Raw genomic sequence first — 14,398 nt, forward strand, 5'->3', positions numbered from 1 at the left:
CTTTGCTTAGTTTCAGTTTTCTCCTTTGTGAGATAGAGAAAACGAAAGAACCTGCTTTACTGCATTAGGATCAGATGAGGGAATGGATGTTAGACTTAACACAGTGCTGGTACTTAGCACGAAGGCAGTAAGGTTAGCTGCTTTTATCATTTTTTAAAAAGAGGCTCTATTTGTACTTCATTCTTTCTTTGATCTTACCTTTCAGGCTCCCGTGTCTTCTTTAGCTTAGTGACATTTTAAATATTTCAGCTTAAAAATGTTCCTGAGAGATCCTCCTTAAGAGTCTGCCCCTGTGGGCCTGCTGTGCATTGCTCGGTCCTGGGGTGGAAAGGGGGAGTTCCTGTTGCTTCCAGCTAGGGGTGATAACCTACTTTTTTGGTGGGAGCTGGGTGGGGGGTGAAGGGGGTGGGGGAAGGCATTCGTGGAGTGGGGGGCTTATGTTGAATAACAAGGCACACTCCCTCCCAGTCACCATGTCCTGTTAGTGTCATCCTTAAGTAATGCAGTGTTCCCTTGGGTAAATCTGGATAAAGGGAAATCTTGTTTTTCTTGCTAATGAGAATATTTGCTGTAGATTGTTTGGAGATAAATAACTTGACAAATGCAATTTAAGTTCAAATTTAAGCATTCAACCACTCTGCAGCTTGTTTATACCATGTTTGTGTAGTAGGGAAGCCTGGGATTTGATCCGAGTTGCTCTCTCCATGAGGAAAGGCATTGTTTGACAGAATAACTATATTTTACGAAGAGGTACATTATTATCACTTAATCAATTAATTCACCTAAATAACTCCAGTACTCTCTGAATTCTTGGTAAATACATATGCAGGTTTCTTCAAAACTGAAGAAAGTTAAAAGTAGTGGAAGTTATCCTTCTAATTTGAAATTTGATAAATTTGATGACAATAAGCATTTGAATATTATGTAAATGAAAGAGAACACTAATGGAGATTTCTGTAAAGAGTGATTAATAAGCAGAATTAATGCATTTTTACACACACACTCATTACATGATTACTTTGGAGTTTAATGTACCTTTTCCAATTATGTGTTAATTATCACATGCTATAATTAAATTTTTATATTTTTTGATTGGGCAAGGCACTTTGTACTATTGTAATTGTACATGTCAGAGTCACCCTGACATTACAATGAGTATTGTTTTGAATAGTCTACAAAGTAGAAAATTTACATGCTTAATTGAGAGAGCTGTGCCTGGAAGGAAAAATATCAATATTTGCTATACTAACCTATGGACCATATTCAATAGTAAATTGGCAGGTAAGAGGGAAACTAAAGAATTCCCTTTTATATAAATACAAATCAATGTGAAAAAAACCAAAATATAATCTTTTCATTCTTATAGCTATTCCCTATGTATGTAATTTTTATTTATAATTTAACTTCTTAAATTTCAGATTGCATCATTATTCGCAGTATATGTTGTGGGATACATTGATGTATGCAAATTACGGAAGATCATTTATATACACATGGTAATGTTTAAATTTTTTTTTTCGATTTAGTTTGACCTTAAACTCCTTGTTAGTGTTTATTTTACACATGATTGAAACTAGTTGTAACAGGACTCTGTAACTAAAACAAGGGTCATTCAAATACTGTGATAAAATTGACAGACATGTTTTAAAATAGGCCACCCAGAAAATTTTAATTTGGGTCATGTTATCTGATTTGAGATTGTACCTGACTTGCTACAAGTAAAAGAGATAATTCACAACAGAGAAACATAGAATGGTGTATTATCCAGGAGCCTTCTGTTAAAATGAAGCGGAATGTTCATTTCTGAGCACCAACTATCCAGGTGTGCGGGTCATACCTGAGACTAGAACTATAAAGACTCCAGCATCTGTGTTAGTCACTTCTGAGAGAATGGGGAATGCGGGGGCATGGAGAGTAAATAATGGACACAGTAAATGGGAAGTTATGTAGCATTAGAAGGTGACACAGGACTGTAGAAAAAAAGAAAGGAACAAATCAAGGTACCCCAGGGAGATCAGGAATGCCAGTCTTTTTTTTTTTTTAATATAATTGAGTGTCAAATTGGCTTACATATAATACCCAGTGCTCATCCCAACACATGCCCTCCTCGATGCCCATCACTCATTTCCCCTTCGCCCCTACGCTCCTGTCCACCCTCAGTCTGTTCTCTGTATTTAAGGGTCTCTTGTGGTTTGCCTCCCTCCCTCTCTGTTTGTAACTATTTTTTCCCCTTCCCTTCCCGTATGGACTTCTGTTAAGTTTCTCAGGATCCACATATGAGTGAAAATTTATGATATCTGTCCTTCTCTGACTGACTTCTTTCACTTAGCATAGTACCTTCCATTTCCATCCATGTTGCTGCAAATGGCATGATTTCATTCTTTCTCATTGCCAGGTAGTATTCCATTTTGTATATAAACCACATCTTCTTGATCCACTCATCAGGTGATGGACATTTAAGCTCTTTCCATGATTTGGCTATTGTTGAAATTGCTGCTATGGACATTGGGGTACATGTGCCCCTGTGCATCAGCACTCCTGTATCTCTTGGGTAAATTCCTAGCAGTGCTATTGCTGGGTCATAGGGGAGTTCTATTTTTAATTTTTTCAAGAGTGCCAGTCTTAGGTGGTGGGAGATTTAGATATCAAGTGAGTAGTTAGAGCAGGTCTTTATGGAGAAGAGAAGAAGGAAGCAAAGATTGGAAGGAGAGGGAGTTAGCTAAGTAGATGTCATGGAGAAGAATATTCTAGGTTGGTGGAACAGTTAGAACAAACCTCCTAAGACTGGATGGTTGATTTTTCTTCAAGAATATCTGTCTTTGTCACTAATTCTTACAATTTGATGTTTTCTTTTTCCTATAATTTTGATGTTATTCTAATATGCCACTATATTTTTTGTTCTCTATAAAAGGACATTATAATATATAGGGAAGTTTTGAAAACTATTATAAAATTAACGAGCATGAGCCCACCCTCTAACTGACAGATAGCACCGTCACTACTTGAAGCCCTGTGTGCCCTAGGTACACCCCCTCACTTCTCCTCGGGGCAGCTGCCCCCCTGACTTGTTAAATGACAACTAACTTGCTTTTCTTGGTGACTTTACCTTTTATGTATTCCTGAATAATAGATCTTTGTTATTATAGGTTAGTTTTGTTTTTAAGGTTTGTAAGATTGGTATCTGTTTATGAGACTTATACTTTTACTTAGGTTTCTAAGATTTTGAGGTTATTGGAGTTCAGATATTTTCTTTACTTTACATTTTCCATTGCATAAATAAAGCACAATTTATTTACCCATTTTCTTGTCGAGAGACATTTAGGTTTTCTCCTCTTCTTTTTTCTTTTATGAGTAACGCTGTATATTGTCACATGTCCCTCCTGAGGCATATATATGAAGAATTTCTCTAGGGTATTTACCTAACAGTAGAATTCCTGGCGGTAAATTATATATGTGTTCAGCTTTTTAATTTAATCCTGAATTGTTTTTCAAAAATGATTAGACTACCTCGAACAGTAATGAATAATATATAGCTCATATTGTTGTACATCCTTTTTTATTTTGTCTGTCGGGTGAGTATAAAATGGTATCTTATGGCTTTAATTTGCATTTCTTCTGATTGTCAATAAAGTCAAAAATCTTTTGGTATGTTTATGGGCCCTTTGTGTTTCCTTTTGTGTGACATTCCTATTCAGATCTCTTACCGCTTTCTCTCTTAATGTCCAAGAGAAAGCAGCATCTGTTTTATTCACTGCAGTATTATCCACTATTTTCATTATTTATTTTTATACTTTTATGCTTGACTTGTTCCTGATTTGGCCAACTACTTAAAGCTGGCTTCTTTGTCTTCCTAACAAGTCCTCAAGCTTTGAGCACCTCTTAAAATAAATTATTAATAAAAGCTAAGCTTCATCAAATGCTTTTCTGTGTCTGTCTAGATGATCCTGTGTATATTTCCTTCTAACATGTACTATAGTGAATTATATTAATTGATATTCTATAGTAAGAAACCTTGCTTTTCTGGGCTAAATACAATTTTTTTATATATTACTGGATTCATTTTGCTGTTGTTAGAATTTTTAAATTTCTGTTCATGAATGGGATTGGATAGTAATTATCCTTTTGTTACCCTTGCCTTTTCCTCCCAGTTTAATATAGTTTTTTGTTTCGTTTTGTTTTTTGTTTTTACAAAAATCAGAATAATTGTTTAGGGGTGCCTCGGTGGCTCAGTCAGTTAAGTGTCCAACTCGTGATTTCCACTCAGGTCATGATCTCAAGTTCTTGGGATTGAGCCCCATGTCTGTGTCTGTGCTGACAGAGTGGAGCCTGCTTGGGATTCTCTCTCTGACCCTCCCCAGTCCTCCCTCTCTCTCTCTCTCTCTCTCTCTCTCTCTCTCTCTCTCTCTCTCTCTCAAATAAACATTAAAAAAAAAAAGAATAATTAGTTAACACTTAGGGTTGGTCAGTCACATGGTCACATAGGTGTCTATGGATGGATAAGGTGTTTGACTCAATTACAGTTATAAAAATATTAATGATACTTAGGTTTATTTGTTGTAGAACCTGTTTTGGGTGAGTGGTATATGGTTTATGATGTGACTATGGACCTAGTCTCTTACTCTGAAATATCTTCTTCCATTATCACTTTACAAGCTCCTAAATCTCTACAGTTATATAAAGGAAAGTAAATATATAATTATTTCCAAACAGGAATTTTTTCCATTTTTTTATGGTGGTAAAATATACATAATGTAACATTCATTGTCTTAATCTTTTTAAGTGTACATATAGGTGGCATTAAGTGTATTCATATTGTTATGTACCCATCACCACCGTGTCCCAAACTCTTTTAATCTTGCGAAATAGAATCTCTATACCCATTAAACAATACTTCCCTATTCCCCTTCTTCCCCCCAGCTCCTAGAACCCCCCATTCTGCTTTCTATGTCTATGATTTTAACTGTGCCAGGTATTTTTTTCTTAATGTGTCATTTTACTTAGTGTAATGTGTTCGGGATCCATCCATGTTGATGCAGATGGAAGGATTTCCTTTTTTTATGGATGAGTAATTTTTGCATTGTGTGTGTATGTGTGTGTGTACATCCATGCACACATCACAGTTTCAATATCTATGTATTCATTGATATAAACTTAGTTTATTTCCATATCTTGGCTTTTATGAATAATGCAGCAGTGAGTCTGGGAGTACATATATCTATCTGATACCCTGTTTTCATTTTCTTTGGGAGTGCTGGATCATATGGGAGTTCTACTTTTAATTTCTCAAGAAATCTCTATACTATTTTCCATAGTGGCTGTACCAATTTACGTTCCCACCAACAGAGAGCAAGGGTTCCCTTTTCTCCATGTCTTCTTTAACACTTAATCTCTTGTCTTTTTTTATAATAGTCATTCTAACAGAGGTAAGGTGATGTCTCATTGTGGTTTTGATTTGCATTTACCTAATGATTAGTGATGTTGAGCACCTTTTTATATTTGTGGGCCATTTGTATGTTTTCCTTGGAAAAATGTCTCTTCAGGTCTTGTGCCCATATTTAATCAGATTATATGGGCTTTTGGATTTCTTGGACTTTTGAGTTGTAAAAATACATATATATTTTGAATATTTGTCTGCTAGATGGTTTGTAAATATTTTCTCTCGTTCTGTAAGTTGCTTCTTCATATTGCTGATTACTTCTTTTGCAGAAGCTTTTTGGTTTGATAAAGTTTTGCTTCTTTATTTTGCTTTTATTGCCCATGCTTTTGAACTTGTGCAGGACTGTTTATGTCTGGATAGGTAAGCTGCTGTTGAGGTAAGAGCTGAAATGAACTCAGATTAACTCAGTTTCCCATTGAAGAGTTCTCCTGAAGTTGCAACTCTTGATCAACTCCCGAGTTCCAGAACAGTTCCATCAGACAGATTTGGCTAGTGCAGTTGTTGTCTAGGTGAGCAAACAGATTCCTGCCATTCTCCCAGAATCCTGCAGCCACTTGATGGATTTTGATATCAGATTTATTCTAGCCCCATAGAATTTAATTGTAAGGTATCTCTACATTTTCTTTCTGTGGCAGATTTTATTTAAGGCTGGAAGGAATATTCCCTGAAAGTTTGGTGGATCTTGCCTATTAAACTATATGGACCTGTTGTTTTCTTTGTGGAACGATTTTAAATTACTGATCTTACTTGTTTCATGATAATAGGCTTCTTTCTTGAGTAGTTTTTGATAACTTTTGCTAGGAATTGTTCCATATCATCTAAGTTTTACAGTTCATTAACATAGTGGGGCACCTGGGTGGCTCAGTCAGGTAAGCATCTGACTCTTGATTTCAGCTCAGGTCATGATTTTATGGTTCTTGGGACTCCTGCGTCAGTACAGAGCCTGCCTGGAATTCTTTCCCTCCTTCTCTCTCTGCTCCCCCCACTGCTTACACTTGCTCATGTGCTTTTTTTCTCTCAGAATAAATAAACTTAAGAAACAAAGTTCACTAATATAAGTCATTTACAGCGTTGTCTTATTTCTTTAACCTACTAAAATACAGATATTCAAGAAAGACAAATACTAAATAATTTGTAATAATCTCCATTCTGCACCTTTTATGTTCTCAGTTTTCTTGCTTTTTTTAAATTTCAAACTTTTCCCCTCAGATTTGAATTCTCTGATGTTTTTGAGCAACGAGTTGTTTGTCAAACATTTCCTGGGTTCTAAGGATAGAACAGTGATAAAAACAACAAAAAAGATAAATAAACCCTTCCCTTCTAGAGCTTGTATTCTAGTGTACAAAGAAAGCAAATAAGTAAGATAATGTGTTAAATGTTAGTAGGTGTTAGTAAGGAAAACAAAGCAGACAAGGAATATGGAGGGGAGGTCAGAATTGAAAAGGGTGTGAAGACAAGGCCTCACTGAGAAGGTTACACAGGGACAACTAAGGGAGTTGAGGAAGCAGCCATTAGGTGAAGAGAGACGGCAAAAAGTGACGTTATTCTGCTAATTTTTGCCACAGTTGATTGGGGAAGTTCAGAGTTAATCTTTAATTTTAGCACTTATGGGAAAAAACAGTTGTCATAAAAATTTGAGAATTTGGCTTCTTACCCATTTGGTATGTAAATGTGAATAACGTACCATGAAAAGTTAAGTTCATTCCAGGAATGTAAGAGAGGTTTGACTTTAGAAACTATATTAATATAATTTATCACAGTGTATTTTAAAAAGATCAACAATATAATCATTTCCTTTCATGCTATAAAGGCATTTGATAAAAGTCAATATCTGTTTCTGGTCTTAAGATCTTAATCAAATGAAAATAGATGGATATTTCATTGAAATTTTAAATATATACATATCCTCCAAAAGCTAGTAACATCACACAAAATGATGAATCAATAGAACTATTCCCATTAATGCCAGAAGCTTGACATATGTCTACTGACACTCTTCTTACTTAATTTTGTTGTAAGAATATTAAGTAATACAATTGATTTAAAAAATATGACTCAAAAATAAGAAAAGGAAGATGAAGAAATATTATTTGCAGGTTATATGATTTTGAATACCTAAAAAACCAAAATAAACTACTATGAGCTGTAATAAAAGATTGTATTCATTTCTGTATATTTAACATAATTTTTCTGTGTGCTGGCAGAAAATTTGATGAAAAAAGATTCCTGATAGAATAGCAACAGAAATAACATACTTTGAAGTAAACTTAACATGTTGGATCTATAGGAAGAAAATTTTACACTCTGCTAATGAAAGTATAGGAACACTTAGAGAAATGGAAACAACGTGGTATTTTTGGATCTAAAGATTCATTAGTGGACAGATATAGCTATAGATATGATGTGATATGTATTATTGAATAAATAGTCCTAATAAAAACTTAAGCTGATTCTAAAATTCAGAGAGAAATTCATATATATGGCTCAAAAATAAAACTTTTAGAAGAAGACATGGATTATTTTATTTTTAAAGCTTTTCTAATAATGGAAGATGTAAAGGAAATGAATGATAAATTTGACGATCATAAAAATTTGGAAAACAACAGTAATACAGAAGTGGCACAAAGATAAAAATGAACTCAGAAAAATATTTACAATACGTTTGCTTGATAAGGAGAGATTTTTTCATAATATATAAGGAAACTCTCAAAGAAAATAACTAAAACCCAGTAGAAAAATGGGCAGTAGGAATCCAGCAATTTAGATACACACCAACAAAAACAGCAGATAGAAGAAAAGATGGTACATCTACCCACTATTAAAAGAATGGAAAAGTGAAATAATGAGGCAATGTTTTTCTTATATTGGATTGTCAAACAAGGGCCTCTGGGTGGCTCAGCTGGTTCACCATCAGACTCTTGATTTCAGCTCAGGTCATGATCTCCTGATTCATGAGTTCGAACCCCTGTTTGGGCTCCGCACTGACAGCACAGAGCCTGCTTGTGATTCTGTCTCCTTCTCTGCCCCTCCCCAGCTCTCACGCACACTCTCTCTCTCTGAACAAATGAACTTTAAAAAAATTGTCAAACATTGAAAAGAATTGGCAGGAATGTGTATGAGCAGGAGCTCTCATGTCCTATTGGTGGAGAGTAAATTGGCACGCTAGTTTTTATGGCAATAAAAATAAAAATTTTTCTCATGAGTGTGTGGACATGTATATAAGATATACATCTGAGAATGTTTATCATAGCAGTGTTTGTAACAGGAAAAACAAAATAGCAGCAAAATAAAACTGGAAACTACTTACCTGTTCAGCAGTAGTTATAGGACTGGTCAGTAAATTACGGGACCACTTTAGAGTGGTCTCCTTTCTCAGTGACATGAATGAGATTGGTGTGGATTCATGGAAAGCTCTCTGAAACAAAGTCAGAGTAAAGCAAGCAGTAGCAGAGCTTATGGGCCAAGCTTCCACTTGTGGTTTTTAAAAAATACAAACTAGAATTTGTACATGTGAATATGTGGAAGGATGCACAGGGAACTGTTGATGGTGGCGATCTTTTGGGTTTTGAAGTGTGGGATAGAACATGAGCTGTTTTCATTGTCCTCTATGAATGGTTCGAATTTCATCATGGGCATGTGAAATTTTAAGAATAAAAACCAGTGTTTTTTTTATGTGCATTAATTATATTTTTCTTGGATTTTTCCAGATTTCTCTTGCACTTTGTTTTGTTTTGATGTTTGGAAACTCAATGTTATTAACTTCTTATTATGCTTCCTCTTTGGTAATTATTTGGGTAAGTGCCTCTTAAGTAATATGGCTGTTTTTGAAACTAATGGCTGACCAGTTTTTTAATCACTGACTTGGGACTCATGAAGGATTTTCTGTAAGAGTCATCTGAGGAGTGTTACTGAATTCATTTGTATGTGATAGAGTATTACAGTACTCATTTCTCAAACACGATAAAACCACTAGTTAATACTGGAAAACACAGCCTCTTACCTCATACCCTTACTTCGCCCTTTCTCTTTCCTTGTCTTTCCTGTCACCTATGTTTTGGTCTCAGGGTTCACTTTAGACAGGTTTCGTGCTTTCTGCTTGTTCTTATTTATCCTATTTCTACGCCACTCGCTGACACTCTTGCCTCCCTGTGGCACCTCACACTAGTCTCCTGGTTTTGCTGCGCTCAGAGGTGTGGGGCTTTGGGTTCTCTAGTTTTTTCTCCTGTTCTATTTGTGCGAAAGATTTAGATAGTTTCAGTCAGGTGATGATTCAGTTATTTTGCTAAATCACTACAAAGAACAGTCAGATTATTGAGAGACTGTCATCTAGAATTAGAGGTAACAGTGAAAAGTCATCTAACTCCTGCCACATTTGGCAGGATGACCTTCTAAATATGAATCTTCCTAAAGTTAAGGACTTCAGAGGTGGTATGCCTTTTTCATTCATGGGTCTCACCATTATAATGTTTAGTGAACCTAAGAGGAAAAAAATTACTACTGTATTTCAAGTGCATGTGCTTTAGCAGGAGACTGCTTTCCTAAGGACAAAGTGTATTCTACTCTCTTAATTGAAATATATTCTGCTCCTTGAATAACTATTTAAGTTACTTGGATTATTTTGGCTTTCCTAGTTTCTAGAACTCATGAACAAATTGAGAACTTCCTATTTCTTTGCCCCATTTCACAAATAATATTTATTTAAGATCCTTTTCCCCCAGAAATATGCATCTTCCCAGTCTGGACCTCGCTACCCTTTTTCAGGTTGTGTGGCCCGAGTACACTTAGTCACAGATGTTAGTAATTAGCATATGGTGATGCTGGGTTTTCAGCAATGGCAAAAAAGTCATTAAGTGAGTTGCTGTACTTTGAGATTAATGGTACTTCTTACAGGCAGTGACTTCTGTTTCTAATCAGGAAATGTAACAGCGTACTCAGTCCTGTGTTTTACATGTGTGCACAGGAAGTCCTGCTGTTACTTAAAGTACATGATTCTTGGTACTTGTCTTCAGGTACCAATAAATAAAATCTACCCTAAGTACATTTTACAGGAAACTTCTCTTCAGTTCAGTCCATGACCTACAGTGTGTCAGGTTTCCTTTTAGGTGCGTGGCACTGAGGTATGGCTTTGGTATGAATTAAGCGTATTTATATTTCCTATTTGAGTATATAAAAATAAATGATGTCAACAGTTATAGAATATGGTATATTTATGCATATTTAATTATAAACACACATATGCCTATTTTTATTTGTAGTTACCAGCTTGAAACCTGCCTATCACCTTTTGTGTCCCCAGATATTCAGAAACTTCTGAAAAGATTTCATTTGGGTTCATGTATTTATGTTTTGATCTGTAACCATATTTTTACCAAGTTGCAAGTACATTTAGCCCCTATAGGTACTATACTTTGGGAGTCTATTCATATCCTAGAGAGAGATTTGATTTGATAGAGGAGAAGTATTTGATTGATCCATTAAAAACTCATTTGTAGTTTATTCTGAGAGTTGATAATATTTAATGTAAGTAAAATTTTAGGACTGTAAGACACCTGTCTAAAATTCTGAAGCTATTTTATATATTATATATGTTATTATATTCTATTACATATTATACTGGTTCTTAGGTAAATCAGATGTAAAATCAGTCATAGAAATTTATCCATGGTAATTCTGTTTTCAAGTTTACAAAGTCACTAAGTAACCTAATCTATTTTGGATAAAATAGGACTGTTGCTTAAAGTCAATGAACTTGTGGTAATGCTATATGGAACATTGACAATGTGCTGAATTTTAGATTTTTGAGAGATTTATTATAAGTGGTTTTTGGTACTTGGGTTTATGTGTATAAGTATTAACTGTGTGCTATGTTATTTTCTCCATGAAGGGTATACTGGAAATGAAACCACATTTTCTGAAAATGAATGTATCTGAACTTAGTTTATGGGTAAGAATGAATCTATTTGAATGCGTAAGTTTTTCCTTCTCTAAAACGTATTTTGGATTTTATGTCTTACTTTTAAGGGAATTATCTATTTTTATGTAATGCAGGTGATCTAACAGCTTTATGACATAATTAGGGCTCAATTTTAATGTGCCAAATTGCCCTTTTCATGTGGCAAGTTAAAATTAATATTGGATAAGTGAAGAATTCTAGTTTTACTTATTTTATCACCCATATTTTTTTCTGTGGAGCAGTGTGTATGTGTAAGAAATTGTTAGTACAAAGGGAATTTAACTGTAATTTTATATAAATCTCTTCTAACTATTATAATTTTGATAATATTGTATGTATGTGTTTTTATTTTTGTTGATAGCTCCCTTGATTTTGGAGTAGCATTCTTTAAGCTGCATTTTTTAGCATTTATTTTAGATACGGAGATAGTTATTTCACATGTGATTAAGGCATTTATAGTTTTCTTCCTCTGGTACATCTAAGGAATGGCTATCAGAAGCATCAATTTATTTTTGTTTTGTTTTGTTTCTCTTTTGTAGGTTATCCAAGGATGTTTTTGGTTATTTGGAACTGTCATACTTAAATATTTGACATCTAAAATATTTGGCATTGCAGATGATGTAAGTGCATTTTTGTTAAACTCAAAAGACTTTAAAAGAATCAAACAGGCTAAGAATGAATCACTTGCATTATTAAAATACCAGTATTTAAGCCAAATTCTAATATGAAGTCTATTTACTTACTATTTTATCTATTTACTATAATAGAAAGTAAATGTGACTCTGTATATAGTCTCTATTCTCCAATATTAATTTCTTGACACAATTCTGTTATTTTAGTTTTTAATCAGCCATTCTTTATCACAAAGATTTTAAGATTTTAAAGCAAGAAAGCCCTAGAGATCTAAGCTCAAATGTTAAGGTCCATACAGTCATTTTTCTCTTTTTTCTTCATAATTCCTCTTGGTAACACATCAATTTGCCATCTGAATTCAGAGCTTCTGAAGCTATAGACTGTATTATCTCATTCCCCCCATTCCAGGTTTCTTGGTCAGTGCTTGTGAAAGATTGATTTATAAGCCTTTATAGGTAATTTAATCCAAGCTAGTCTTATTAAGGAAAGGGTTTTTGTTGTTTGGTCTGTTTTGGTACCTAGGTAGGATGGAAATCTGCTTTATAACTTTAAGGATTCTTCCTATCCATAGTGGTTCTTTACCTATTTGGTGTTTTAGTAAACACGTTAATTTAAATAGAAGCAACACGGCAATCAACACAGAAAGAGTAAAGTAAACCAAAACTTGTTTTCTTGTATTTTATGTTAACGGGCTGTCTTTCCTCCGTCCATAATAGATTAAAGCTGTGGTTTTGAAGCTGGGTCTTGTGAGGCCCTGAGACTTCCAAGGACTCTTCTGTGAGCTCCGCCTACTTCCCAGCTCTCCTGGAAGTCCCCCCCCCCCCCATGGCAGTTTAGCTTTAATTTCTTTCCATTGGATAATTATATAGCTTTTCATTAGGACAAGGGAATTTTTGGTTTAAAAAAGATTGAAAGCAATTGGGTTCAGTGGGTGATCTGCAGCCTATGGAAAGACTTTTTAAAGTATAAATCTGAAGTCCAAAATTACCTATTAATTCATTCAATATGTGTCTTCTTTGTGCCTGGCAGTAGAATGCATCCTAGGAACACAAAACTGTGTAAGACATGGTCTAGTGTGAGATAGGAACAATTTCTAGCAACCATAATGCAATGTGATGAAGGCTATGTTAACAAAACAAGCACAGAGAGCTGCAGACACGGGAGGAGAGGGGAAGGCTCCTGCCTGAAGTCAACTGTGAAGAGGAGAGCTAACAGGTGATTGAGTCAGGGGGGACAGCAGAGAATGAGCAGGAGGGGAAACAGCTCAAGTCCTAGGTGAATGGAATCATTCCTCCCTGGGAGAAGACCACACCAGTCAAGGTATTGATTCCAGTTACAGAGATGTTGTCATTTCTGTCACAGCCTGATGTAGCAGGACCAAACCACAGTTATTTCCAAATCAGAAGTAATTTAAGTGCAACTTTAATATTTCTAGGAATCTGTAATGCTGATCAAGGACATCAGCTCATAAATTCTGAATTTGACACCGGTCAGAGGAAGAGAATGGCAAGGTCCCATAGCTCTCAAGAAGCACTTTCACTCACCGTTTTCTATTAAGATAATTAGACACTCGTCTGCTCTTTAGGAGCCAATTTCTCAGTACATCCTGTCACACTCTCCTTGGTAGAAGCCTGAGGTTGTCTCCCAGGGAAGCTTGGTACTCAGTGACACACAGTTTTCACTGGGGGCTGGTAACAGGCACCCTCTGCCTGACACAATTCAAAGTTCCAGACTCCCAGAAGGAACGTAGGTGCTGAGCACACGCCAGGGTTTGTACAATTTAGGCACAGTGAGCCACTGTTCATTCTCACGTAGGGTGGAAAGAGCCGTCTGAAGTCTAAGTTCCAAGCAGGTTTTTCAAAGGAGAGCAGGCGGGCCTGCTTTGTTAACTCTCATTCGAGCATCAAGTCTGGCCATCTTTTCCTGTCTTCCATGCCTTGGATCTTCCGTGCATCTGCATACCGCTTCCCAGTCAGTCAGATGTGTGGAGAGCTTGGGCTCAAGGATCCCCCCGCCCGTGTGTGCAGCTTTGTAGTCCCCTGGGCAAACTTCTTTACTGCCTCATTGGTTTCCTCATTTCCAGAATCTTTTTTAAAATTCTAGGTAGTCTTCCAGTCTGCTGTTCCCTGCATGAGTAATGCAGTATTAGGCTGGCAAAGCTGTGAGCTTTCCCCTTTCATTTCCTGCCCTGGATACTTTTAGTCACAGTGTCTCTGAGCATGAGCATCTTGCTGCCTGCCCCCAAACAGGTCAGCACTCTCTCCTAGCAGAGGTTCTGCCCTGATTCACGGCCAGCACCACCCTCTGGGACTGTTGGTCCCACCAAGCTGGGGTGGCACTGATCTGATGGCAGATGGGCCAGCCCAGACAAGAAT

General features: G+C 35.9%; 1 protein-coding gene across 1 annotated transcript in view; it reads left to right on the forward strand.

Annotated features, from left to right (window-relative positions):
• Window positions 1-14,398, forward strand: part of DPY19L1 (dpy-19 like C-mannosyltransferase 1) — a gene marked incomplete at its 5' end in the record, with an annotated part of 77,637 nt that overhangs the window by 37,525 nt on the left and 25,714 nt on the right. The window contains 4 exons of the mRNA XM_029918387.1: window positions 1,419-1,496; window positions 9,145-9,231; window positions 11,322-11,381; window positions 11,930-12,010. Coding sequence (XP_029774247.1) covers window positions 1,419-1,496; window positions 9,145-9,231; window positions 11,322-11,381; window positions 11,930-12,010 — 306 coding nt within the window. The remainder of the gene's footprint in view (window positions 1-1,418; window positions 1,497-9,144; window positions 9,232-11,321; window positions 11,382-11,929; window positions 12,011-14,398) is intronic.

Source organism: Suricata suricatta, chromosome 2 (genome assembly GCF_006229205.1).
Source record: "Suricata suricatta isolate VVHF042 chromosome 2, meerkat_22Aug2017_6uvM2_HiC, whole genome shotgun sequence".
Lineage (NCBI taxonomy): Eukaryota > Metazoa > Chordata > Mammalia > Carnivora > Herpestidae > Suricata > Suricata suricatta.